This window comes from Musa acuminata, chromosome BXJ1-6, assembly GCF_036884655.1.
Source record: "Musa acuminata AAA Group cultivar baxijiao chromosome BXJ1-6, Cavendish_Baxijiao_AAA, whole genome shotgun sequence".
NCBI lineage: Eukaryota > Viridiplantae > Streptophyta > Magnoliopsida > Zingiberales > Musaceae > Musa > Musa acuminata.
In genome coordinates, this window is record NC_088332.1 from 4,467,800 (window position 1) to 4,494,748 (window position 26,949).

At 38.4% G+C, this 26,949-nt stretch overlaps 4 protein-coding genes across 9 annotated transcripts; 3 read left to right on the top strand and 1 right to left on the bottom strand.

The window, feature by feature from the left end:
- The first annotated feature begins 48 nt into the window (after positions 1–48).
- Positions 49–9,230, top strand: LOC103986860 (uncharacterized). Of its 2 annotated transcripts, none has more exons than XM_009404976.3 (4): positions 49–231; positions 1,040–2,100; positions 6,944–7,218; positions 8,213–9,230. In XM_009404976.3, the coding sequence occupies exons 2-4, from the start codon at positions 1,085–1,087 to the stop codon at positions 8,932–8,934; spliced, it is 2,013 nt and encodes a 670-aa protein (XP_009403251.2). In that variant the 5' UTR covers positions 49–231; positions 1,040–1,084; the 3' UTR covers positions 8,935–9,230. The 2 variants fall into 2 exon arrangements, with proteins under 2 accessions (XP_009403251.2, XP_009403252.2); XM_009404977.3 differs by having other exon boundaries at positions 49–228.
- A 1,004-nt stretch (positions 9,231–10,234) lies between these two features.
- On the bottom strand, positions 10,235–11,950 carry LOC135677637 (AT-hook motif nuclear-localized protein 25-like). Of its 2 annotated transcripts, none has more exons than XM_065190006.1 (2): positions 11,751–11,950; positions 10,235–11,636 (listed from the first exon to the last, which is right to left on the bottom strand). In XM_065190006.1, the coding sequence occupies exon 2, from the start codon at positions 11,516–11,518 to the stop codon at positions 10,637–10,639; it is 882 nt and encodes a 293-aa protein (XP_065046078.1). In that variant the 5' UTR covers positions 11,519–11,636; positions 11,751–11,950; the 3' UTR covers positions 10,235–10,636. The 2 variants fall into 2 exon arrangements, with proteins under 2 accessions (XP_065046078.1, XP_065046080.1); XM_065190008.1 differs by having other exon boundaries at positions 10,235–11,639.
- Positions 11,951–16,726: 4,776 nt separating this feature from the next.
- LOC135677944 (glycine-rich cell wall structural protein-like) lies at positions 16,727–17,452 on the top strand. Its single transcript, XM_065190347.1, has one exon. It carries the CDS (start codon positions 16,727–16,729, stop codon positions 17,450–17,452), a length of 726 nt encoding a protein of 241 aa, XP_065046419.1.
- Positions 17,453–21,389: 3,937 nt separating this feature from the next.
- On the top strand, positions 21,390–26,949 carry LOC135675731 (AT-hook motif nuclear-localized protein 10-like). 4 transcript variants are annotated; one of them, XM_065186184.1, is made up of 7 exons: positions 21,390–21,501; positions 21,603–22,657; positions 23,354–23,406; positions 24,922–25,053; positions 25,669–25,830; positions 26,183–26,290; positions 26,438–26,949. In XM_065186184.1, exons 2-7 carry the CDS (start codon positions 22,162–22,164, stop codon positions 26,672–26,674), a joined length of 1,188 nt encoding a protein of 395 aa, XP_065042256.1. In that variant the 5' UTR covers positions 21,390–21,501; positions 21,603–22,161; the 3' UTR covers positions 26,675–26,949. The 4 variants fall into 4 exon arrangements, with proteins under 4 accessions (XP_065042256.1, XP_065042258.1, XP_065042255.1 ...); XM_065186183.1 differs by having other exon boundaries at positions 21,410–22,657; XM_065186186.1 differs by lacking the exon at positions 24,922–25,053 and having other exon boundaries at positions 21,401–22,657.

Consider the following 26,949-nt stretch of genomic DNA (forward strand, 5'->3'; position numbering starts at 1 on the left):
ATTGGGCCGGAGATGACTTAATTCGACGGGACTGATCGAGGAACGCACAGATGGACGAGTTGATGTTAAACCGAGTCCTGACTCGGACGAAGTTCGAGTTGTTATCATGCCCCGCCTTCGGACACTCGACGACACCTCTCTCCGCCGCTACCCAACGCCGCCAATCCCGTCGGAGGGCCACCGCAGCCATCAGTAGAGCTCGGCCTCATCTTCTTCTCGCTTGGTCGGGTGGTAATACCTACCCATCTCGCCCTCTCTTCTTTCTTTCTTGTTTGCTCTATCTTTCTCGCCTTTCTCGTCGTTCTTGTATCCTTGTTTTAGAGGACTACGGGCTTAACTTTATTAATCTTGGTCAAATTGGTTTTTCCTTGCCTTGATTTGAACACCAAGATGGTAAAGTCGTCCGATTTCACTAGGTTTGTCGTTTTACTTCTAGGGTTTCGAGTTCGTGTTTGTTCTTTCTGATTCTGTGATATGTTATCGCCCTTTCGTGCTTCCTGGATCATCAAAAGTGAAATTTCTTCAGTTGTTAGGTTTATTTTTTTTATTCCTATGTTTTCCTTGACTCAACAGCCCCAAAATAAGATCTTTTTGAGCTTTCGACAAAGAACAATTTTTTGCTTGGATTTTTATTTTTCATCAAGTTTTTGTTTTCACGTTTTTTAACAGAATGGAATGCGTTCTCGTATTTGGATCATCGGGAGACGAAAGCCGTATATTCTATGCGAAGTTGTTCTTTCTTGTTCTTGTAACATGTTACTTAAGGCATGCTATCTTTACCTGTAGCCCATCACATAACCGGTACATATTTTGTGAGACGTAAACGTTATCACTCGGTTTCTGATAAGAAATATTATCAGGTTAATGTGTTTGAATTATAAAGCTAGTTGTAATATACTTTACTAGCCCATGAATGGGGAAATTAATGTGTTTAAATATGTTCTTGGCTGTTTAATAATCACATTCTGTTGACCTTGCTGCTTCTGGAGGCTTTCCTTTTTTTTCTTGGCTAATTAGTATTATTTGTTGGTGCTTTCAGATCTGTTTTAGGAAAAGGAGGAAACATTGTACACTTCTTACAGTGATGGATCGGCAAGCTCAGGAGTACTTAACAGCCATGGCCTTTGCTCAGCAACAACAGCAGCAGGCAAGCATGCAACCACAACAACAGTTTGGATTTCATCCACAACCTCAGCAATTTCCTCATCAAGTACATGGTTCACCATTCCTGCCTCCTCATCCCTCTCAACCATTTCCTGCCTATCATCACCACTTTCCCCCACAGCAGCAGATTTTTCCTCATCATCTTCCTCTTAATCTTCAACAACAACAGCAGGCCTTAGCTGCCTTAGAACCTCATAATTTACCCCTTCATATCATGGCACAAGCGGCTTACACACATCCATATGAGTCAGCTCCACCAGTTGCTCCACCTTCAGATCCTGAGCTTCAACAGCGGATTGATATGTTGGTGGAATATGTTGCCAAGAATGGCTCTGAATTTGAATCTATGGTCTGTGAGAAACAGCGTGACAATCCTGATTACAGTTTCCTTTTTGGCGGCGAAGGACATAATTACTATAGATATAAGTGCTGGCTATACACACGACCACCTGGTGCACCCTCCCACCATTCTTTCCACTCCTCTTCAATGCCTATGATTCCTTCATCTCATAATCCAATGTTAAATCCATCTGCCGTAAATCCTACTCTCATAAGCACTCCAGCTGGTCCAACGGGTTCTGTGTTCGGAGCACCACAGTTGCATCAACCTTCTTATCCACCCTTTTATGATCAGCATCAGAAGTTGCACTCCCAACCTTTCATGGGACAACCTCGACCTGATTATGAACTGTCAACAAAGTCATTCAAGGGGCTATCAGGTCCACTTCCATCTGATGTTGCTGCAGAGCTTAGTAGTGTGCTTATCAATCTTACTGGCACCAAAGAATCAATAAAGGGGGCCAAAGTGTGGTTTATGCAAAGGTCACCTTTTGCACCAGCTCTAGCTGAGTCACTTAGAGACAGAATTTTTGCTTTAGATGATTCTGAGAGGCAGATGCATATCATTTTTCTGGTCAATGACATTCTCTTTGACAGGTACTACATCTCTTTCTTTTATCTATTTGTCACATTATCTTTAGCAGAAAATGATCAGTTCTTGTTTAGGGTTCAAAGTCATTCCACTTTCTTCTTTTTTTTGACATTTGGATATGCCGGATTTGTTATTAATTTTAGAGTATGAATATAAGATCGCCTCAATTGATTTCTATTTGATGTATAACAAACATTTGGTTTCATATTTGCTGATATGGGAGTCCGTATTCATTTTTTGTTGTAAGTGGTTTTGCTTGTGAAACCAAATACACTATTTGATTTTTCATATTTTTATTTTACATTTGGAGAACACTGAACAATATGAGCACTTTTTTTTCTCCTCTTTCCTATGTCACCTTTTAGATGGATGAGGTAGGCTATTGGAGAAGTATGCTCTCTCTTTAGGCCTACCTCTCTGGTCTAATGCCTGGCATAGCATGAAACAGGTACTAAAGGTATTAGTGGAATATTATTTTCATCTTTCATTACTTGGAGGGATTATTCTTAGAATAATATCATATTCAATAAATTCACATTATTCAATAAGCAAATAACATATTCAATAAATGCAATTACATCTTTGGAATTTCACAATATCCAAATTCAAATAACATTATGATTAGAATCAAATCCAAGTTTAGATACTTCAATTGTTCTTTCGAGCATATTTATGGACATTTGAAGAAATTTTATGGTAGTATGAGCAAATCACGTCTTAATAAACATTGAAACACACATACGAGTTAAACTAATGTATAAAATATATCTCTTGCTAAAACTTATTAATCGTATTGATCTTCAGCACTTGCTAAATCTTTCTTATTGGTTATACAGAAATCATAACATTAGTTTTATACTTTGTAAATCATAAACTTAGCATTATGTATCTTGCAAACCATAAACTATAAGACTTTAAATAGTTTTTCAAAATGATACATATTTAATTTTTAAAATAATGTGTACATAACAAAGAATATATAGAGAATAATTGTCGTATTAGCAAGGACAATGATGGCCATGTTGTATCCCATAATAAAGTCCATAGTCATTTTCAATCCTCATGATATGTATCAAGGTTCGCAATACCGTACCGTACCGGTATTTCGATCTGGGCTCGGTACCGGTACGGTACGGTGTACCGAGCACTGTAGCACTGCTACAGTGCGGACCGGTACCGGGCGGTCCATGTACCGTTGGCCTGTCGGACCGGTACGTACCGCCCGTACCGGGCCGTACGATTCGGTATGACAGACACTGATATATATTATCCCTATGCTAGAGCTTAAAAGAAATTACTTTTCGAAGAAATATTAATTTTTAGCCTCTTTAGAAAATCAATGTTTAGTTCCCATTAAGATCATCATAATGACCGACAATTGAAATATTTAATACATATAGGAATCTAAGGGTTTAAATAGTTCTTTACAAATCTTTTCAAATCTTGGTAGCATCATATAACATTTTAAGACTAATATATGCAAAAAAATTGCAATACTTTTGAACAATAAAATATTATGCAATTCAATAAATACTTCAAATAACCTTTCAAATCTTATAGTTTTACTCTTTTTAAAAATACATATAGTAACTTTGAGTATGGGTAAACGAAATCACATGGTACTTATCTTAATTATAGAATATCCTTTTGATTTTCTTAAATTATATAAGGAGTATGATTAGAATCATGCATACATGCATGTTGTAATTTATCATGCAGATTATCAAGTCTAATTTATCATATATGCATGATGTAATTGATCTCGATCAAAATTTCTTTTTATCCTTCTCTTTCTTTTTGCTTTCATTTTTTGTTTTCTTTTTCTTTTTTAGTTTCTTTTTTACTTCCCTTCTAGTTCTTTACACTTTCCTTTACCTCTCTACTCGTCGACCTTCCTTCCGTTGAAGGAGTAAACAACATATTTGCTGCAAAACAATCTCTCTTTCTTTCACTTTTTTCTTCTTTATTTCCTCTTTTCTTTCCCATGCTTTGCTTGGTTCCTAATCACAACCTTCTGTTAATGTGCAATAATTGTGTGGCTTGCTACAATAAATATTTTATTTTATTTTTCACCCTTCTCTTCTTTGGTTGTTGTTGTCGGAGTCTCAAGAAGTCGTAGCTATGGATTCTAGTGGCAAATGACATCTCTCTTTTTAATAAAACTATGATTTAGATTTCTGATCAATTCAATAACAATTCATGATTCAAAATTTTATAAGTAAAGTTGTGACTTACCATATGATCCAAAGTATCAAATTTACTATTGAAATAACTATTCTAAAAAAAATCAATAAATCGTGATCCTATTAAGTATATTTTTCATCTAGATATTTCATCAAGAACATAAATTGTCTAGAAATTTTTTTATCCTATCATTATTTGAATAAAATTTATGATCTAAAAATCATCGAGAAGGAATAGAATTTACAATCTACATGCTTTGATGGATAAAAAAGGAAATAAGAGAAGTCTAAGGCTTACTTAAGATTAGTCCTTATGAATAGAATTTTGATCTTTTGAAGTTGTTCTTGGTTCCCGGTGCATAATCTTCCCATAGGTTAGTTCCTCTCGTTATAGGGAGTAAAGACAATCTTCTAAATACTAATGTGTGAATCTAAATACCTCCTTAGAGGGTTGTGTCTATATCCATTGAAGGATCTTTTATCCACGAAGACTATTCCTAAGTAAGCCTTGGACTTCTTTCAAAATTTTCTTTAGTCATCAAAGTGTCACAACCCGACTTGGGCTAACTGGTATGTTAATTTCGTTGAGTCTAAACCACTGATCCAAGATGCTTAAGTTGAAATTAATAGTAGTACTCCTGTAGTACAACCATCAGATCCTTATAAGTCAATCTAAGTCTTAGCCCACTTCTAATGTGGAACTAAATCGGGGGCATTCCAATCTTCTCTGCTTATGGGCTTGACGTCCTCGTCAAGGCCTAACATAGTTTAGAGTTAGACCTAGCATGGTGCATATAAAGTATAGTCTAGTGATGGCTCCACGTCATGACATGCCCGTTGGCCCCATCCATGGGTAGCCTTAGTAGCTTCACACCATGACGTGCACTCTGGCCCTATCCACAGGTAGTCCTTTCTTATTTCAGCCTCACACCATGCCTCATAATTAGATCAATTATAATACTAATTGTTACGACCTGATCTAATGGGATAATTGGCATGGGAGCTTTGTTGAGCTTGAACCACTGCCCTAGAATGCTTACGCTGAAATTAACAATTGTATACCTATCAGACTCCTAAAAGTCAATATAAGTCTTAATCCACTTTCGATATGGGACTAAATCGAGGGCATTACAGAAAGCATGTTAGAATGTAAGTTTTATTCCTTCTTGATGATTTTCATATCACATGATGTTATTCAACGAATCATAGAATTTGAGAAAATTATTCTATATGATTTATGTTCTTGATAAAATAATTAGACTAAAATATATTCATGAATTCTATTCTAGGATTTCTTTAGAATATTTATTTCAAGAGTGAAGTTGATATCTTCGATCATATAATAAGTTGTAAGTTTGCATATAAGATTTTGAATAACAAATAATTATTATTAAATTGATCGAATTTTGAATCATAGATTTATTAAAAAGTGAGAAGTTGTTATTTGTAGCAATGACTTTTTGAGACTCCAACAATGGCAACGAAAGAAGAGAAGGGTGAAATAAAATAAAATCTTTATAGCAAACTGCAAACCCACATTGTGATTGTGCATCAACAGAAGTTTGCAAACCCTAGTTTAGTCCTACATTAAAATTAAGAGAAGAATGGAGTCTATCTAATAAGTGCTCGGAGGATGTGCTACAGTTAATTTGGGCTTAAGAATTTTTAGTAGTGGTTTAGACTCAATAAGTTGATGAATCAATTATCCAATGGGTTTAAGTTGTTATAAATGGTATCACAGCTGACATAGTATTGAAAATAATGAGCTATCTAAGTAGTAAAGGATTATTCCATCAATATATATATGTATATATGTATATATATATATATATATATATGTATATATATATATATATATGTATATATATATATGTATATATATATATGTATATATATATATGTATATACATACATGTATATACATATATATATATATGTATATATATGTATATACATACATGTATATACATATATAAATATATATATGTATATACATATATACATATACACAAATACATACATATACATACATACATATACACAAAAACATACATATACATACATACATATATAATATACATATACATACATAGAGAGAGAGAGAGAGAGAGAGAGAGAGCTATATCACTCCTATAGGAGCAACTGGCTCCTATTAGGAAAAGGGTCGACCTACCCATAGTTCTATAATGTGGGAATATTTCCAAATTACACAATATGATAGTCATTAGGTAGTATTTTATTTTGTAGTGATTTGTTGCATTGGTAAAAATGGGATTGACTAGTGACCAATTGACTGACCATATCTTAATTTGGTCTACTTGCACCTCTGAAGGATCTAAGCTAGGTTGATCCTTTTCCTAATTGGCTCAGTTTTTAGGTAGCTCCAGTTGGAGCATTATAATTTCTGCCAATATATACTATAATACACATATATTTATAAATACTTGTCTGTATTTAATTAATGTAGGATATTTCTGCAAAGATATGTTGTACTGTCAAGATTTGTTTACCAAGTTTCTCTATATTTCCTTTGTTCAATTTACTAATTATTGTTTTCTTGTTCTTCTGACATTGATTAGCCCTCATTCAACTGAGTAAGAAGCCACTTGTTTAGATACTTCATTCCGATGATTGATCTATATTTAGCATTTACCTTTTGTTGCAGCTTGCAACACCGAATCAGTCCTCAAGAACTGGATAATGAAGCACTTGCATTTAGACCTGTGTTGGGATCCATGCTTGCAAAAATTTACAATAATCCTCATAACAAAGATGCTAACCAGTCTCGTTTGGAGAAGATATTACAGTTTTGGGCATCGAAGGAAGTGTATAACCAGGATACTGTTACTAGCCTTGAGAGAGAAATGACTGGTGGATTACCATGTCGGTCAGCAGCACAAGTGGAAGCAGTAGGTGGATTAAACTCCTCAAATCTCACAGGTCTGTTTTGCCATCTCTTATCCATGTGCAACAGAATTCTGCATGCTACAACATCCGCTCCATGTTAGTTTCAATTCTTTTATTTTTTTACTTTTGTTGGACCACTCAAACATTCATATGAAATGTACCATTTGTTTGTACCTTAACTTCTAGGTGTGCTGTATTGTAAAAGGTTCTTCGAACTTGAGGTTCTTCAAACTTCTTGACAACTATAAGTCATGATTATCTAGGGCTTTGTGATCCACAGTTGTTCCACCTGCCTATATGTCATGGTTTTTTTTTTACAAAATCATTCTGAGAAGCTAACAATAGTCTTTTGGTAGAGCTATATTTACTAACAAGCATTGAGCTCTGCGCCAGTTGACTGCTTCCTTTTTCCACCTTCCTCAAAATTTTCTTATTTTAGACTGCAGAAACCCCCTTTGCAGTTTTTTATCCGAGTTATACCCTTTGTGATATGCACTAATTTGAACTCATTATTGAAATATACATGAGAATGACTACAATCTTCTCCATTGGTTGCATGATATTCTTTGCTTATAGAACATTAACCTTGGACATGAGTAACCTATTCTGGAAGCAGAATCATACCAACTTCCAATCATTCAATGGCCATTGTTACCCAGAATGTAGATGTTCGATCACAAGTCGACTCCTGTTGCTTATAGAACATTAAATGATCCATCTTATTTCTAAAAGCACTTCAGAATCTCTGAATAAACTTCTATCATTCTAATAATCCTGTGGAACATTTATCTTCATTCTTCATGTCTTATGCTGCAAGATTATTTATTGGTCCTCATGCTATGCTATTATCTTTTACCCATGTTGTTTGGTGCTCGGCCTGTCAGTTTGTGTCATGAATTATAAAAAATTAGAGCACCTTTATTGACAGTTTGGTTAACCCACTTAAGCATTAAATATTACCTCGCTATTAGCATTTTTTTAATTGACAGTGTGAACTTTACACCATTTTTATCTCTTTTGGTTGTAGGCTTAACACCACAACAATGGTCAGACAATAAAAATTCTGATCTGAGTTTCCAAAGTCAAGAAGTCACCAACAAACATTTGCTTCCAACTTCAGCTCTGCAGTTCACACCTACTGTAACACAGCAGACTCCATCCTCGCTCACTCTTCCAGTCCAACCAACTGTGCCGACAGCTCTCCCTCAGCTGCAACCCAATTCCGCAGCCAGCATAATGGATCAAGGTCCTTCACCTTATCCTTTGTTCCCTCCTGGCCTCATCCCTGACATGGTGAGGAAGACGCAGATCGGTAGTGGTGTTCCCTACTCTCCTTTAAGTACTCTTGATATCCCCACTGTGATTGCCCCATCCACCATGTCCCCTTCAAAGGTTCTCGATCAAGTGTCCAAGTTCTTCAAAGAGATTGGAGAGATCAACCCATCAGAAGGGCCAATTAGACAGTCTGCATCAGATGATGAATACGATGAATGTGGGATGGATCCTCCCGCTCGAAAGGGAGGGGCATGCATTCCTCCACCGAACTTGAAGATGGATGCAGAAACTGGAGCGTATGCTGATGGTAGCGTTGATCGAAAAGCAGGATCGGGTGGCTCAGGAAGGTTGGGACTCGGAGCCACTGCAGACCCCAATGAGGTGAGCCAGTACGATGATGTCTATTCTTCCTATCGCAAACAGAGAAGCACCAACTATCATTCTTCAATGAGTGCCAGAGCTGCATCGAGGTGATGGAGAAACCCTTGCATCCTTTGTCAGAAATCATGTTCGATCCTGGAATGCACCTTACTGTGATAGATCACACCAAAATCTTGCGCTACTTCCGTGGCTAAATATTCGGCGCAAGTTTGCTTCTGTTATTTATATCGAACTTTCGCCTATCAAAAGATTGTTCTGTCAAAGGTTCTTCATGTAAATGGCTCTTGCTTGCCCGCACCGAGTTAACAATTTCTTTTGTTTCACAACTTCGTCAAAATTGTAACTGGTCTTGCTGAAAGCCATGATTTGGACTTGGATTGAACCTGTTACTCGCTGGTACAGCTTGTGAGGAAAGTTTTGGCTATGGTTCAACTGAAACTTCTATGAATCTTTTTCATAGCAGAACAGCTTTGTAGATTGTTCCAGCGATGCCTCCATTCAGTTAATGAATAGTTGTATTGACTGCACTTCCAAGTTCTACTCACAGGTCAGATGGATCAGAAAGGTAGCATGCGGAAGTAGATATATACCAATTGAGTTCGATAGTCCCTTAAAATTCAGAATATAGATTTGTATGCATCCATGGGTGGATACACAATAGTCAGTAAGTTGGCTAGAACAGGTAACACAGAATAAGAATTTTCATTGACATAGTGGAAAATTAACCTTATACTGCTTGTAAGATAGCCTCGTTTGGATCAAGAACCTGAAAGCTTTTCTTTCTGTATATTGATATCAATAAATGGACGTGTATAGAATGTGATATTTAAATTGTTAGCTTTGTGACAACATTGTATATATACACACATACATACATACGTACGTTATATGTATACATATATACGTACGTATGTGGAGTCGATAGAAAAAATTAAAAAAAAGATGTAAAAGATGTAAAAGAGATTTCAAAAGATTTTATTAGAAATTATAAATTAAAATTAAAATATTCTTAACACATAAAATTATAATTCTTTATGCACACAATAAAGCGAGAGAAAGAGAGAGAGAGAGAGGATGACCATGTCAGTGAAACCAACATGATCATGGTTTGGATGTTCATGGGAAGTGGGAGGCAGAGATCTTCTTCTGCAAACGTACTTAGAAGAAGATGAAATCAGATTTGAGAATCTATGAGCATCTTTGTCAATATCATATGGTCAGTTTGCCTGCCATCATGCTCAGTAAATTAACTGCACCTTCAGTTCTTTTCCTTGCACAGTCTCACAGTAGGTCAAGTCTGCACTTTCTTCTTCCCACAGCTAGGGTTTCTGCGGAAGGCTCAGCTGAGAATGTTAACTCATACAACCCACACAAGAGATATAAGCACCAGAAGTCCATCAATTGGTGAGTTCATGATTTAGAACAATTTCTACAACATAGCTAAGGAAGCGTCACATCAAAAGGAAAATAAGGCGAAAGAGAGGAGACATATGTGACTTCCTGCTGACATCTCTTCCTTTCCTACTTCCCATTCTTTCCGCTTCACAGCAAATCCAAGTTAATGGAGTGATTCTTAGTACTCAGATCAGATCCTACTCATTGTTCATACCAACCTCATCAGCTAGCATGCCTCCATTGATGCCGCTGAAGCTGGTGAAGTGGTGCAACTGAAGCTTAACATCTGGCAGTACTCCAAAGCAAACAGCATGAAACCTATGAATTCTTCTTCTTCTTCTTCTTCGGTGGCAGTGTGTGTTGAACATCACTTAGTGGTAGTAGTGAACTTGTGTCTGAATCAAAATGGTGGCCGAAGATTACTACCGGTAGCCCATCCAAAAGCATCACCTGGGTGCTGGTAATTCCCCGTGCTTGCACCCAAACTGTAGAACGGAAGGCCGACGGCGCCAACTCCTCCGTCACCACCTTCATGGCCACTGCTAGTAACTGCTGAGGACTGCAAACCGCCGGGTTGCTGCCCCTCCGCTGCTGTTGCCTCTGTCGGTTCCTCCTCGCCTTCCAACGGCAGATGCTCGTACATGGCATTGGAGAACGACGCCGTCATCAGCACCACCGGCCCCGCCGCCACCAGCGGTCCAACCACGCTTCCTCCGATCACCTGCCCCTGCCCTCCGGCCAGAAACACGGTTAGGCCGGTCGCACCGAGCGGCGCGGGAGGCGGGAGGACGGTCCCGGTCAGCGAGAGGATCTCGAACCTACCCCTGAGGGTGGCCACCACGCCCCCCGGCGCCGAGGCTCCAGGCTGGCGGAGGGCAACGTTGACGACAGCTCCGCCGCCGCTGAGGACGGACACACCCCGGCCGCGGCGCCGGGCGTACTCGTTGACGCACTCGACCACGTCGGCGCCGGCCGCGACCTCGAGCACGTGGGAATGGAGGGCGTTGGGGCTGTCGCACGTGACTATAATAGGCGGCTTCGGCTTGTTCTTGGAACCAAGGGGCCGGCCGCGGGGGCGGCGGACAGGACCTACAGCGGCGGCAGCAGAGGTAGTAGGTCGTTCACCGCTGCCATCGCCATGGTCCGCGGGATTCGGGCTTTCCTTCTGAGGCAGCTTGGACTCTTCGGGCGGGACGTGCGTCGGGGGCGCTGGCGGGCCAAGGAGGTGGTGGAGGTAGAGAGAAGAGTCGTCTCTGCTGCCACCAGACTCCTTTCCTGCCATCTCCACCGCATCCACTCTCTCCCACCACTTGTTCGCCAGCTTCTCCTCCCCTCTTCTCTTGTCTTCTATAGAACCAAATCAGACCCTCCTTTGAGCCAACTTCTTATGAGCAGTCTCTCTTCTCCTCCACAGCAACAGAAGGAAGCAAATGAGATCAAAATCCAAACCATAAGAAGCTTGAGAACCCCAAAGAGCGCTCTTTAATTCATCTCCTTCGATCAGAACAACTAACCTGATAGCCGAGTCCTTCTCCACCTTTCACCCATCTCAGCTCAAAACCCTCTCTTTCCAAGAACCCATTGCATTGCCATACATCTCTGAGAGAGAGAGAGAGAGAGAGAGAGAAGAGAAACAAGATGATGATGATGATGATGAGAAGAGATGCATCAGAATAAATATACCAAAAGCAACAAGTTGGATCGGCGGCCATTCAGGAAGATACACGAGAGATAGATAGAGACCATTTAGTATAATAACATGGATTGGAAGCAGCCCGAATGGCTTTCTATTAGTGCAGCCTTTGTATTATATTGCACACAACTGTTCATAGTATGGACTTTGGAGATGTCATTATAATACATATATCATGTAAAGATATCATGAAACATGGAATATGTTGATCCATTCAGCTCCTACTTTGTTTTCACTGTCATTAAACCATCAATTACAGCTTCAGGTGTTTGACCCTCTAATTCAGGTAAACATGCATAATTCAATATTATCTACCTAAAACATATATTAAGTTGGTGATGAGATCATTTTTAGCTTCAAGTAATTATCTACAGCAACATCAAAGGAAGTTATTTCTTATGTATACAACAAAAGACTTATACTTACCAACACTAAATATAAATATGATTAATTTCATATTATCTCTAATAATTAGTTATCTATATCGATCTTTACATTTTTAAAAGTTATATTAGAAAATATTTACAAAAAAAAATATTTAATCTCATTTCTTCTCATGTCGTCGACTCCGTTAATGAAAATATCGCACGTGCTTAATGATAAACTAAAGTGAGATAAAGTCAGCATGTATTTAATAGTAAACCTTATCATATTTTTATCAATAGTAGAGTCGATACGTAAAAGTATAAAGATAGAGTTGCTAAAGATAACTAATTATAGGAGATAATATATAATTAGCTCATGTAAATAATGTAAAATAATACTGAATACCTCTTTACGATCGAGAAAATGATGGTTAAGTTTCATCATCTCTTCTTGGTTGTTTGTGAAATTTTATTTTATTTGTATATACTCTAAAGGGTAAATCTGATGTTTTGAACACACAAAAATGGGGAATTAACCATTAGATTAATTAGATCAACCTCAAATATGACATATTCAGATTAGGGATTCAACTTCCACTATATATAATTATAATAGCTTAACTAAAGAAAAGTGGGTCAGATGCTTAGAGTAATCATTAATACTTAATGGGTTCCAAAGCATGTAGAAAAAGCAACATGCATTAGTTAATTAGCAGCTGTTGAGAGATGCCAATTACATGGAGTTGTGATCAACTTTGTTCCACCAAGATTCCATTCATCATGAACAACATATAGGGATTAATAAGTGATGGACAAGTACCGAAGCTCTCTCTCTCTCTCTCTCTCTCTCTCTCTCTCTCTCTCTCTACCTTTGCAGGGCTGAGGTAAACATTCACTGTAACCCTCTCACCTCTTCTTCTTCTTCTTCTTCTCGTCTGTGTTGCCAAAGGCAAGCTTGTGCGAGAGAATCCCACCTGATAAGTAATGTGTCCGATCTATAACTCCATAAACATTTACTTGGGAAATCTTCCGCAGCACCCCTTCATGTCGTTGCTTCTCCTTCGATGATGAGTAGTTGGCAAAGCAAAACAATTGTTTGTAAGGTTGACAAACTCGAGCATCCAAAAAAGCATCAATCTCTATGCAGACTCCAATCAATCCATCGACTGAAAGCATAGGAATAAGCTGGGCAATCAATAGTTTTATCGGGCGGCGCCGCTGCATCGCCGTCGGCGGTGTGGGAGGCGGCCATGTGCGCTCCACTGGCCGCTCTTGTCGTGCTCCTCTGTCCAATTAACCCACTGCATCCACCACTATTTCTTTAGTTGGTATGACTTTAATCTGATGCTTAAACTGTTGTTTAATCTCACTGGATGGATGCTTTGTATGTGGATAGCAATGGTTAATCCTTGATCTACTTTGGGGTGTGTAAGCATATAAATATGCATGCATAAGCTAAGCTGCATACTTTAATGAAGGAAGCTCCAGCAGGCAGAGGCATTAATTGTCCTATCAAATCATTCTATCGAGCTAAATCCACAGAGAATAATGTGAGATTAATCATGAAGTTGCAGTCACACTAGAAATCAAGTGAAAGAAGACCTCTAGCTAGCTGAAGGTACAAGGCATAGAACAATGAGGCATTCATCAGCAACACCAAATGAACTTGTTCACCAAACTAAGAAAGCATGAATTCAAATCTGAATCTGGTTTCTACATGTTCTTCGATCAGCGGTTCCTGCATTCTTCTGCTGCATGCTTGTTTGGACACAGATACTTAGGACTGAACACAACTCATGTGTGATGATTTGTTCAGTAGTTAGCTGGATTGGGAGGAAGGAATGCTAATGATAGGTACGTGCATCACTAATTATGAGAAAATATGCTATATTCAAGATAACAGGAAAACATATACTTAGAATTCTCTATGAGATGAGAGTTTCTGAGGATGCAGAAGGGTTTCTTTTGAGAGGATTAAGTTTTAGATCGGAATATGAAGGCCCAAAAGGTTTATACGAGTGAGGATTTTCTTGACGATTATAGTAGTTTTTCATGTATGCAGTACATGAGTCTTCCACAATATAAAGAGACATGATCAAAATGCTAGTGTCTTATATTAAGGAGAAATGATCTTTGATTGACTTATAAATACTTACCACAAAAGGATGATGACTTTTTACCCTTTCTTTCTCTTCTAGCGTTGACTTTTTGTGACATCATGAGCAGCCTCATTGGTGGAAAAAAAAATTAATAGTAATAAAAAATAGCTTCTGTTATTACCCTTTGGTTTTGGCTTTCATGTTCTGTGTTCTTTACGAGCATGGTCTCCCCAATAATTCTCTACTTCCTTTGTCTGCTTCTCTTTTCACCTGTCCCTCCTCCATTCAACACTCAATGAATTCATCTGCAAAGACAAAAAAGAATCTGGTCCTTGTTTTTGGATATCAGTTTGCCTTTCTCTGCATGACATTTTTTCTGGAGTTTTGCTCTTTCATCAAGGCCTCAAGTTCATCTGCAAGAAGTAAGTTTACAGAAAAAGAGAATCAGAACACAGGGCTTGCAATTTGGTCAAGAAGATATGGATGGTTTGCTAGTTATAAACTAAGGCAAGGCATTAAATAGCTTAATTATATGTGTAGTCAATACCTTAGCATCCTTTGTTGAATGTCTTCAAAGTGCTCTCATAATATGATATAACTTTAGTTGGATAACAACTTAGTTATCCTAAAAGCATAAACTGTTAGGAAAATGACTCGATCTATAAAGTCTTTCTTTCAATCTTTCATTTGCATCCTTTTTTGGGTCAAAGAAGTTGATCTAATTCCTGTCCCTGTCCAATAGGAAATAAAAATATTTCTCTTGTCCTGATGGTGTCTTTTTTGCTTTTTCCTGAACATTTGCTAATTTGCTAGTGTTACATCACAAGTGAAATAAGTAGGCATTTGAACTTCAATATGGATGAAAAGGCCCACTGGATATGAATCAAACACCATACTCATTTAATATTGTAGATATTCTAGGGTTCATGATTTGATAGCACTGAGTGGTGTAGACCTACTGAGGCTACTTGTAGGCAAGGATTGGAAAGACTTACAGAGCACAACATTCAGGAACTGCATTCTGTATCATTATCAGGCATATCATTTTTCTTTTCTTTGAAAAGAAGCTAGATGTTGCCAAATGCTTGCATTTGTATGTCAACTGCACATGAAGGATGCTCTTCCTGGATGAGCAATGAAGCCACTGTTGCAGAGTCATGTACGTCTAGAATCAAAAAGTACCCACACAAAAACTCAAAACAAAACAGAACTCAAGAACCAGTCACAGTTACTCAGATAAAGATTTGGATAGAATTAATCCCATGGTGGAACCATCTTTATTCGTTTAAATCTCCAACAGAATGTGTTCTTGCAGTCATCTGCATCATCTTGTCCATGAAGAACAGTAATATTTCTTTTTTCTTACAAATATCCTTGCTTCTATTTGACTGCCTTTTTCTGGTTATCAGATGTCATTACGACATGAAATTCTTGGATCTTTAATTATAAGCATCTGCAGAATTCAGGTCTCACAATTCTGATGGTAAAAACAGCATTTCTATTGATCAGTTGAACTCGATTGGAGCTCTGCATAGCCATCAGATGAATTGGAGAATATCCTTCCATGAAGGTTACTGGAAATGCCAGCAAGAGTATTACCATGCAGCCTCTCTCTCACTGCCTTCATTTAAGCCATTCTTTTGACATCAAACAATCCATAGTTTCTGCTATCTAAAAGGAAGAACAGCCTATAAATTGTTGTATCAATTTGAAACAAGAACAGCCTATTGTCTCCAAAGAAATCATTCTATGAAATGCTCTAAAAACCTGAGATGAAGCAGTAACAGATATAGATGATGCACTTACTGTAGTGTACAATGTGTGCAATGCAACTGGGGCAGCATCCGGCCAACTTGATAGCTCACTGCAGAGATGGTAGCTGTCATCCCAACTTCCACCATGAGTGAAGCAAGTGGGATTATGGATTAAGATCGCCAATGGAAGCTTCTATTCAGAGGGAACTGTGTGAGAGACTGTAGGAAAAGATTGAGCAAGCACTCCCCATTCCATCCTAATCCTGCAATCATTTCAACTCTCATGAAATGATCTCAGGCATTGGTCCATACACCTCCCCCCCCCTGAACCATGAAACCAAGGATTTGGACGGGCATTGGCCAACCAAAAGCTTTCCCCCAGCCTGTGGGGAAGAGTAGAGCGCAAGCCATTTCTCTGTCTGTGTCTTTGTCGCAGTCTGCAATCTTGGTCCGTCTCTTCTTGCTTAACTGTCACCATCATTGCCGTCTCCACCGCCGGTACGAGTATAAAGGTGCGGCGCTCCAAGAGTTAATGGTGTCCTGATTCCTGAACCCAGCAAGTAGATCGAGGCAACCGCGATGAGGTTGTCATCAGGAGGAACTCCTTGGCGGGGTTCCCTGTTCCTTGCCTCTGTGGCGGCCTGCGCCGTCATGCTTTGCTACGCGGCTGATCTTCCATCGCCAACAACCAGCAGCAATGACTCACATGGTGAATTGCACCAGCCGCAGCTCGACACAACAGCTCCTGCCAAGATGTACGCGCGCAGGCAATGGCAAACTGATGGTAGCGGCGGAGGCGGCGGAGGGGGGAGTAACGGTGGGAGTGGTGGGGGAGGAGGAAGCGGCAGAAATGGTGGTGGAGGTGGCGGTGGAGGAGGAAGCGGTGCTGGTAGCAGTTGGAGTTGGGGGTGGGGGTGGGGTTACGGATGGGGATGGGGCAGCGCAGGAGGTGGTGGCGGAGGAGGAGGTGGAGGCGGTGGCGGTGGCGGTGGGACATCGGGCGGCGGCGGCGGAGGAGGAGGAGGAAACGGAACCAGAAACGGGGGGTGTTGGTGGGGATGCAGAGGAAACGGAGGCGGCGGCGGAGGCGGGAACAATCAGAGACAGGGAGGTGGAAGAGGTGGCACGTTAAGTGGCAGTCGGAGGCACAACTACAGCTCGAGCTTGTACAGGGTGGGGGAGTACGCCCGGTGCTCCGGCCGGGGGCGGTGCGGCGGAATGAAGCTTCTCTGCCCCATGCACTGCGACGGGCCCTGCTTCTACGACTGCCAGAGCAACTGCAGGGCACACTGCAGATTCCGGTGAACGGCACACTGGAGTCGTTGTTGCTTCCATGTTTTGGTCCTCGGAGTGTGCAGTGGCGATTGGTGATAGATATCAAAGGGTGTTGTTCTTGCGCTACTGCTGCCATGATAATTTTGAGGTGCAGGCGCTTCGTGTTACCGTTGTGCATGAGCTTTTATTACTGTCTCAATCGTTGTTCTGATAAATGCTCTGTTCTGAGCCATTTCAGCGAGTAAGACTTCCTTCCTGCCTTGTGATTGGTTGAACAGAGGGCCCCACATCTAAAGGCATGCGCGGGTAACAGACAACGCGTACGAAAAGTAATTTTTATTATATATTATATATATCTCAAAGTATTGTGTTGTATCCTGATCGTTGATCCGAGATCAGATGGACAGTAGGCCTGATGAAGGCGAAGTACCCTGATGACGGTTTATAAGCTAAAAGCGGATCTTAATTTCCTGAACCGTTCGGTGTTAATTGAACGGTTCGATATCGTGAGAATTTGGGGTCAGATCGGTTTATTGAATCGTCGAATCAATATGTTTCATTGTTACGTCTTCTTGAAACCCTAACGAGGGTTTTCGAGATCCCTAACTTATACGGGTGTTTGATAACGACGGAATCCCTAGTTTATATAGATTTTATGGATCTCTCACAACTATCTAGGTGCCTAAAGTTTCGCCAGAGGATCTCCTCTGTCCTCCATGTCGTGCAGTTTCATCATCCATTATAAGTCAACCTGAGACAGCTTTAAGTTGTATTTTCTTCGTATCCTTGCATGTTCTGAAATATAGCCATTCAAAATTTGATACAAAAGTAATCTTACTTTTTTTCATCATTTATTGTTGATCCTCAAGTTAAACATAATTTATGCATGGCTTTCTAGTGGAGCCAGAATAATTTAAATGGTTTTTTAAAGTGTAAATGGATAGGAAAATCTTTAATTTTTATGCGTGAACTATAAAAATTTTATTAATCTAGAGAAAATCATAAGATTCTTGGAGATTTATTATAGTGGATTTTAGAAAAAAAAATATACCTACTAATTATATTAATGCTATTAAAGATATGTACGATAATGTAGCTATTAGTATTAAAACTATAAATAGTGTATGTAGTGGGTTTACAATTAGCATAGGATTACATCAAAGATCCATCCCTACCTTTTCATATTGATAATAGATGAATTTACTAGTCACTTATACGATGTTGTCTTAGTTGATGAAAATTTTAGTCGAATTAATTATAAGCTTGACCTATAGAGATAAGCCTTAGAAACTAAAAGTTTTAGATTAAGTAGGATTAAAACTGAATAAATAAAATATAATTTTAGTGATTATAGAAATAAATAAGATAATATAATTAAGTTGAATAGACAAAAAAAACTTTGAAGTAAAAGCTATATATATTTAGGAGATCGATGAAGATATTATTTATAGAGTAAAATAGGAAGATTAAAATGGTGAAGATATTATTTATAGCATAGTTTAAATCGGTATAAAACAGAAGCTGTAGAGAAAATGGAAATTAAACTATGCCAAAGGGTAAACTCAATACAAAGGTTTATTGGCCACCAACATTCTGGTTGGTAAAAGATACAAACCATTAAGCATGACATGTACCATTTGATCCTTGAGACTGCAATTAGGGATGTACTCTCACAACCTTAGATTTCATTTGCCACTTCCATTTGGTTCTTTTAAATTAGCTCAGATGAAAAATGAGACTCCACACCATAAATTTATGGTCATTCTTCTTACTGCTTAAGTTGTTCCTGTCATGTCATAAACTCATAATAGCTCAAGTTTTATGGTGTATCTTTAACTGAAGCTTTGCTAATGTGCTGTTGGGTATAATCAATTTCTTGGGTGCTTTGTTGCATTGCTCTAATTTAATTACAGATATACACAAATTAATTGCTTTTGAAACATGCAGGCTATGGAGAGGGCAGGTGGAAGATGTTATCTTGAAAGGTAGATCATGTATGTATGGATTGAGATGGCAAGAGTGTTCTTGTGGGGTTTGATTAGTTCCTGAAAACCTTTTTATCTGCTGTCCTGAAAGAGAACCAAGGAGTATTGGTGACTGAGGCAGTGAAGATGGCTTTTCATTATTTCATTAGGAGGAGCCATCTTTACCTTCTACTTAATCTCCACTGCATTAAATCTCTCTGTCTCTCTCTTTGTCATCCTCATTTCATATTGGAGGCTCCATCCAACTCACAAACTCTCTTGCAGTAGTAATTTACTGCCAGGGAGCTTTTCAAGCATGTAAAACATACAGGCAAAACAACTAGTTCTTATCTCACTTCTTTCAAAGAATAACTTCCTGATTGAATGAATGCAATAAACCCTCTTCTTTGTCCTACCAATCTAAAAGAAGAATTGAACACATATCAGCAGAGTTTTGCTGTTAAATTATTGCAAGAAAAATGAGAAAGAATGACAACAACAACAACAAAAAAAGTGAAAATTTTTGGTGTTTCTGACTTCAAATTCATGTCTAACCAAATAATTTTCACCTTGTGGCAGATAAGTTCAGTTCCCAACTGGAGAAGATGTAACCTGATCCACTTGGCATCCCAGCAGACCCAAGTTTGGCCATCTTGGAAAAGGTTCCAAGTCATGCCATCAAACAGACAGTATCCAGTTGCTTGCAAGACAGACCACCATACAAGTTCCCCTTTCTAGGGAAGCTAGAAAGAAAACAAATCTCTTTTGTTTTCTAGCCTAATGAATTTTTTTTGCCCCTCTAAACTTGACTTCTCAACCAAAAGCCATGGCAGCTGGTGCTGTTGTCAATCTTCTTGCAGTAAATTGGTTGCATAAACATTAGTTGTCCAAGTCATGGCCACACCAGGGACCAGACTTCTATCATCTTTTTGTTCACAAGAGGGAAAGGGAGACCAGACTTGCAATGAATCTTTTTGTTCACAAGAGGAAGTAGGAGAAAATAAGAAAGGCAAAAAGAGATGGGGGGAGATTATCAAGTTGAGCAATGGGAGAAATGGAAGGGGTAGGAGGTCACATGGAGTATTTGTCTTTTTCCCTACTTTTTCCAACACAACTTATTGGTTTTAGACCTAACACTCACCTTTTTGGTATGCTAGTCCACAATATAATTCCAAGATAAGGTTTTCACATCTCCTCCTCCTCCCCTCAACAATTCAATTCCATGTAATATGTTCAAGGCTGTCCACTAAATCTGTCTTTTTCCTGAGATGTCATGCTTATCCTGTGGTTGAATTAATTAACTTAACAATGATAAACTTCTCTTAATTATAATAATGTCATGCTTAAAAAGTCAGACTTGGCCTGTTTTAAATATTATATCAGTAGCTATCCATGTTGATAGTACTACTCTTTTGGTTCAAAAATGCAGATTTAATCTTGACTAATTAATTTATTAGCTTTTCTTTATAAACCATGAAAGTAATAAAAATTAATATTTCTTGTAAATAGTTGACAGAAAAATCAACAAAGTGTCATAATATTTTTTATATCCCTCTTGTATAAATCAAATTTAAGGATGATGTTTAGATATTTAAATTGATTAATGTATTTATTATATAAGTGATAGGTAAATTCATATGTATGTTATTTAATATAATTAAAATATTATTTAAAATATTTTAAAGATGATAAATCATATATATATATATATATTATAATAATAATAAGCAATTTAGATTCCCCTAAACTAATTGCAGACAGGCCCTAATCTTAATGATATATTTATTATATTGGATGAAAACCACTATGTATGGAACTCAAGTCGGGTGTGGACATCATGATTATCAAGCTTTTTGCACGAATCGTGACGAGCCACCTAATGGTAGAAAGAAAGATTTGTGGGTTTTTGGAGATTAATTAATAGCGTTTTAGGTTAATTGTTACGTTAATTTGGATTAAGAAATTTTGCCGGCCTTCTTTTTATTGTTGTGATTATTATTTAATTCGGAAAACCTCCGCGAAATTATTAAAAAAAGGGGCATTGATTTCCTCCATTTTAGTGTTCTCAGGGCTCAGTGAGAGAAGCTCTCTGAGCGATCTGACACGGGCGTTTAGGTTCTTTTCCTTCACCAAAATCGCTCTTTTCTCGTCTTTTTTCCCTCATTCTCGGCTTTCTTGAGGAAATTATTGGCCAGAGTCGTCGTGTTTTTCCGCAGGAGTTTGGAGAAAAGGAGGAATTTTGACGTGATAAGGCGATGGGGACAGTAGTAGTAGTTCCTCTGCTTTATTTGACCGGATCTTGATTCTTTTGTCCCTGCCCTTTTGATCTCCTAGTACTGTTAGGGTTATGTCGATTTTCTTGCTTAGTCTGGTTTCTTAGTGTTTTGTGCTGCCAATTATTACAAGTCGAATTGTTATTCTGGTCGTTGCTGTCGTAATTTGGAGACGAAGAATAGATTTTGAAGCGTAGGGCTTATGGGTTTAGGAATTATTTGTCAGCTGCAGTGCTTCGGTGCATGTTTCAGGAGGCTTTCGCCGTAAAAATTTTCATCTTTCCTGATCTTTGTTAGAATTCCTTGGAACGTAGTTAAATTTTCGAGTGCTTAGTGGAGAAAAGCGCTCAAATTTTCTTCTTTTTTTGACTTCGGAAGAGGTTCTCGAGTGTGATCTTACTCCTCAGAGTAGCCCTGTAGGAAGTTTTGGATGTTATTGGCGTCGCTGTAGGATTTGGATTGCCTGGTAGGTAATGGTGCTTACAGCTCGCTGCTTGGTCGCATGGAAGTGAGGTTGGAGCAGGGGACTATGGCTAGTAGAGAAACCTCCTCGTTGTTCTTTGGTGTGCAGAAAAGTCCGGTGCGATCGCAGCCGCCGGCGATGCAGAGCTTGCGATTGGCCTACGTGGCAGATGGCACGGCTATCTTCAAGCCGATAACCAGTTCATCTCCTGCTCCTCCTCGGCCTTCTCCTCCTCCTTATCAAGGAGGAGATGGAGGAGAGAATGCTGGAGCTGGAGATGGTAGCTCTGCGGTGATCACACCCCATGGCCTGAACATCAACGTTGGAGAGCCAGTGAAACGGAAGAGGGGGCGGCCGAGGAAGTACGGACCCGATGGCCTTGCTCTGAACCCTTTATCCACTGCTGCTTCAGTCTTGCCGGTAGCCGGTGCATTCTCTCCTCGTGCAGGGATGGCTAACCCGGCTGATGCCACTAAGAAACCAAGGGGCCGGCCACCGGGTTCCGGCAACAAGAAGCAGAAGCTGGGTGCTCTAGGTATTATCAATGCTTATCTCGTATTGCTATTAGCATTTGTCATGAGGTATTGATATACCTCGGTGGATGAATATTTTGGTGGACTTTGGCCCTCTTTTTTGTGATCTTAACTGCGTCGGTCAAATTTGTTTTTCTTGCTTGGTATCCTGTGGAGAAGCTGATTCTTGTTTCCATCGAGAGTGTTTGCCTTATCAAAAAGTAAAGAAAGATTCTTTTTTTTTTCTCTGAATTCAAATTTTAATGGATCTGACAGGCATGGCCAACTGTTCTCAAAATATATCATTGTTCATGACCTCTTTCTTCTTATTTTATTGAAACCTGAGAAATTTAGAAATGATTGTTTGATGCTAAATGCATTATTATACTAATTTTTTTTATAATTGTTTTATGCATCCTAACAAAGTTTATATACATTCTCCAAATTATATGCTCGATGATTATATATTTTCTATTGTCCAGCAAGATAAAGTTGCTTTCCCATTGGCCAATAATTGATAGTCTGGTTTCTTGTTAGGAAATGACACATTAATCTTTTACTTGATTTCTGTTAACACTTGAATTATTATAAGCTTGTAACAGTGATATGCATCTGATGTATTTTGTAGATTCTTTTAAGTGTACTTTTCTCTTTTTTCTTTTTGATAGAATGTTTGTATTTCTTGCCACTTCTTTGTAACTGTACTTGTTGACTTGCAGGATCATCAGGAACTGGATTTACTCCTCATGTTATTACAGTAACGGCAGGAGAGGTATCAATTTCTTCTTAAAATCGTTTCATATATGGAGGATGATAGGTTCCACCTGTCCTGGTTGTATTAGCTTACTGTATCTAATTGTTGTATGAGCTTCCTGTATCTAATTATTCTTTTATAGCATTTAACGTGAATAAAGGAATAATCTGTAACCTTGACAGAACTCGTCTCTATGTTGCTTTGTGATTTGTCAAGTGATGTACAACATAGGTTGTACACTTGTTTGTCTTTTCATTTCTGCTTTTTCTGCAAACAAGATCCAATTAATTTGAAGCAAACATTTAAAATTGTAGTTCGTCAAAGCATTTGTTTTTTTCATGTTTCATTTTCTCATTCTTATGAAGGAGATGCATGTTGTTTCTGTATATATATTTTTTCCATTAGGTTATTTCTAATTCTATATCGAGTCAGGGCTAAAGCCAAAACTTTCCTTGAGAGGCCAAAGTAATTAAACATAGAGGAAAAATTATTGTGTTCCATTGAACTGATGTCAAAAGGAGCAAGGATGTTGCCTATTTGTATAATTTTGTGACATCCTTTTTGTATAATTTTTTTAGTGATATAAGCTATTTATTTAGGCACCTTGAAATTTATTCTGTGATAGAAATAAATTTCGGCTGAAATTTTGAATAGTCATTTGATGCAAATCTTGGCAACCAACTCTTTGTTTTTACTGAAAGATTTTATTATGAGATGTAGAATGCAAAGGCGATTACTAAGGCGAGGTTTTTTTATTTATCAAATTTGGAAAATTACCTATGACAAAAACTTGGTCACAAGAATAATGTTGACCTACCAGGTTTGCTTAACTGCTATGATTAGTAATCATTAATGGCCAGGGGAACAGGTGTAAAACTTATCTGACATGTTAGCTAAAACTTTACCTGATCTTTCACAACTACCTCTTTGAACAATGTCATATGCTTCATAATGCACAAACATAATTTACATGTATACATCATAATTTATTCTTCTCCTGTGTGCCATGTTTTTTTCTTTTTCTCTCTTTTCTGCACCACACTTGGATATTTATCTCATGACTATATCCATGCAACGCTTGTCATCTGTAATTCGTTTTATTATTTAACATCATATGGTTGTAAAAGCTTTTATGAACCTATCATCCACATAATCAGGCATAATATACTCTTAAGACAAAGAATATGTTCTCATGCACGAGATAACAAGTTGGGTACCAGTTTCTTTTTTCTTTTCCCACTTAGTTTCTTTTATTTGATGACTTCTGTTATACTTCGCCTTGAAAGAGATTGAAGTCCAAAGCATACAAGCATATTATTGTCTCAGACTAAGATGCCTTGAGTCTTGGATTCCTTAATGCCTGATGCAAATGAGAATCTCTAGTGGGATGGATAGTCCAAATATATGTCATGCATTTTAGTCTTACATATTTTTGGATTGGTCTAAGGTCCATGATCTTGGGTTTATTGTTGAATAGGAGGATCCATTAAAAAATATTTAACTGCTATTAATTTGTTCGATCTCTGGTTTCAGGATGTATTTTCAAAAATTATGTCATTTTCTCAGCATGGATCACGTGCCATTTGCATTCTTTCAGCAAATGGTGCCATATCTAATGTAACTCTTCGTCAGCCAGCAACTTCTGGTGGTACTGTAACTTATGAGGTACAGATGCTAGTCTTTCCAAAACTGCTACAAGCATCTGCTAAGTACTGCATTTTTGTTTCCTCTGACAATCTGGTTCATTTCCTGCTTGTTTTGTTTTGCAAATCCATTTATCATGATTGAATTGTTTCAATGGACTATTTCACAACAGAAGATGTCGCTTGATCAATGTTTGGAAGCTTTGGCAAAGTCATGTCACTCATTTTAGTGAATGATTCTGAAGTCTTGGTTTTTTGGGAATGATGTTCACTAAATTTAATAGGAAGCTATTTGGTAATACTTGTAATATCACATCAGTCATTTTAGCCTTATGTGCATGTCCTTTTTGGAAGATGTTCTTAGTATACAATAAGAAAGATGTCCACATCCTTGTTGTTGACATTTTGAAAATATAGCCCTCCTACAGAATCTGGAGAATAATTTAAGTCTGTCCTTTGTTCATTCGAAAGATGTCTGCATCTTTGTTCCTGACATTTTCGAAATCTGTTCTGCTTATGGAATCTAAGAAAAGCCTCAAACTGTGCTTTGTTCATTGTTCTGTTGACTGACTTTTCATTCAGGTTTGTGGAGTGTCTTAGTCACTTGTACAGGTTCTTAGAGTATTTTCTTATACAGGGACGATTTGAGATCTTGTCATTGTCTGGATCATTTTTGCTGTCAGAGAGTGGTGGACAGCGAAGTCGAACAGGTGGCTTGAGTGTATCGCTAGCTGGTCCTGATGGACGAGTTTTAGGTGGTGGAGTGGCAGGACTTTTGATGGCAGCATCCCCAGTTCAGGTTCGTTTGTGTTAAATTAAAGTAAAACTTCATCAGGCCAATTAGGCATATGATCATTTATTATCTACTGAGCTTGTGAATATTATAGATTAAACAATTAGTATGGTCTTCATTTTTTTTATCAAACTTTTATTGACATCAAGTTCCACAAATGGGGAAATACAAGCAACATAAACTTGGTGCCTTTTAGGATGTTTCCACCACGTTGCCATTTAATGCTAATGTGGAGTTGTATAAAAATACCTTTTATGCATGGCTGTTGAGGTCCTATCTGACATTGCTTTGGCTAAAAATATAATTGTGCTTTTTTGTGGCCCCGAACTTATTATTTTTAGTGTTATCCTCCTTGTAGTTGTGGTTTAAGCGATTGATGCATCAAGACATCTCTACGTTCTCAAGTTTTCATTCAGTTGTCAACTTCACAATCCACTCAAAAAGTTACTCCAGGCTGTTTGAATACGTAAATGGTGGCTCTTTTTGAGTGATGTCATGGCGTAAATTTTTACGCCGGTCACATTTGGGTCATACTTTGTTGCATAAATTGGTTTCCGATGTAGCTCAATATTTGCACCGAGTGATCATAATTGACTGGAATTGACCTTTTCAGGTAGTTATGGGGAGCTTTATACCTGATGGAAAAAAGGGCCCGAAACAGATTAATCCCGTAGACCCAACATCTGCCCCTGGAAAGCTTGCCGCAGATGGGATGACGGGAGCCAGCAGCCCACTTTCGCGGGGCACCATGAGCGAATACTCCGGTGGCCCTGGGAGCCCACTCAACCAGAGCACCCCTGTGTGCAATAACAGCAATCAGCAAGGCCTCTCTAACATACCATGGAAGTAACTTGCGCTTACTTGCGTTCTTACTGTTTTGAACCCTTAATAAGCTTAGTTCAAGTGAAGAAGAGGGAAAATCACTAAAAATTCCCCTCATCAGATTACTTATGTTGCTCTTTGTAGCTATTCTTTAGTCGTATCGGCACATCATACTAGTGCCTGAAGTTGAATCAGAATGTGCCATCAAATGTTGTCATGTCGGTATATATGTGCTTGTCTGCCCCAAATCCTTGGATCTACTCTTCCTCCATGTCAGTTTGAATATATGTTGATGATTATATA

Bases quoted from the DNA above. Each gene is read 5' to 3' on its own strand.
- LOC135677637 (XM_065190006.1), bottom strand. From the start codon at position 11,518: ATGGCAGGAAAGGAGTCTGGTGGCAGCAGAGACGACTCTTCTCTCTAC.
- LOC135677944 (XM_065190347.1), top strand. From the start codon at position 16,727: ATGAGGTTGTCATCAGGAGGAACTCCTTGGCGGGGTTCCCTGTTCCTT.
- LOC103986860 (XM_009404976.3), top strand. From the start codon at position 1,085: ATGGATCGGCAAGCTCAGGAGTACTTAACAGCCATGGCCTTTGCTCAG. The intron at 2,101-6,943 runs GTACTACATCTC...CTTTTGTTGCAG, and splicing joins AATGACATTCTCTTTGACAG to CTTGCAACACCGAATCAGTC. The intron at 7,219-8,212 runs GTCTGTTTTGCC...TTTTGGTTGTAG, and splicing joins AAACTCCTCAAATCTCACAG to GCTTAACACCACAACAATGG.
- LOC135675731 (XM_065186184.1), top strand. From the start codon at position 22,162: ATGGAAGTGAGGTTGGAGCAGGGGACTATGGCTAGTAGAGAAACCTCC. The intron at 22,658-23,353 runs GTATTATCAATG...GTTGACTTGCAG, and splicing joins GCAGAAGCTGGGTGCTCTAG to GATCATCAGGAACTGGATTT. The intron at 25,054-25,668 runs GTACAGATGCTA...TTTCTTATACAG, and splicing joins GTGGTACTGTAACTTATGAG to GGACGATTTGAGATCTTGTC.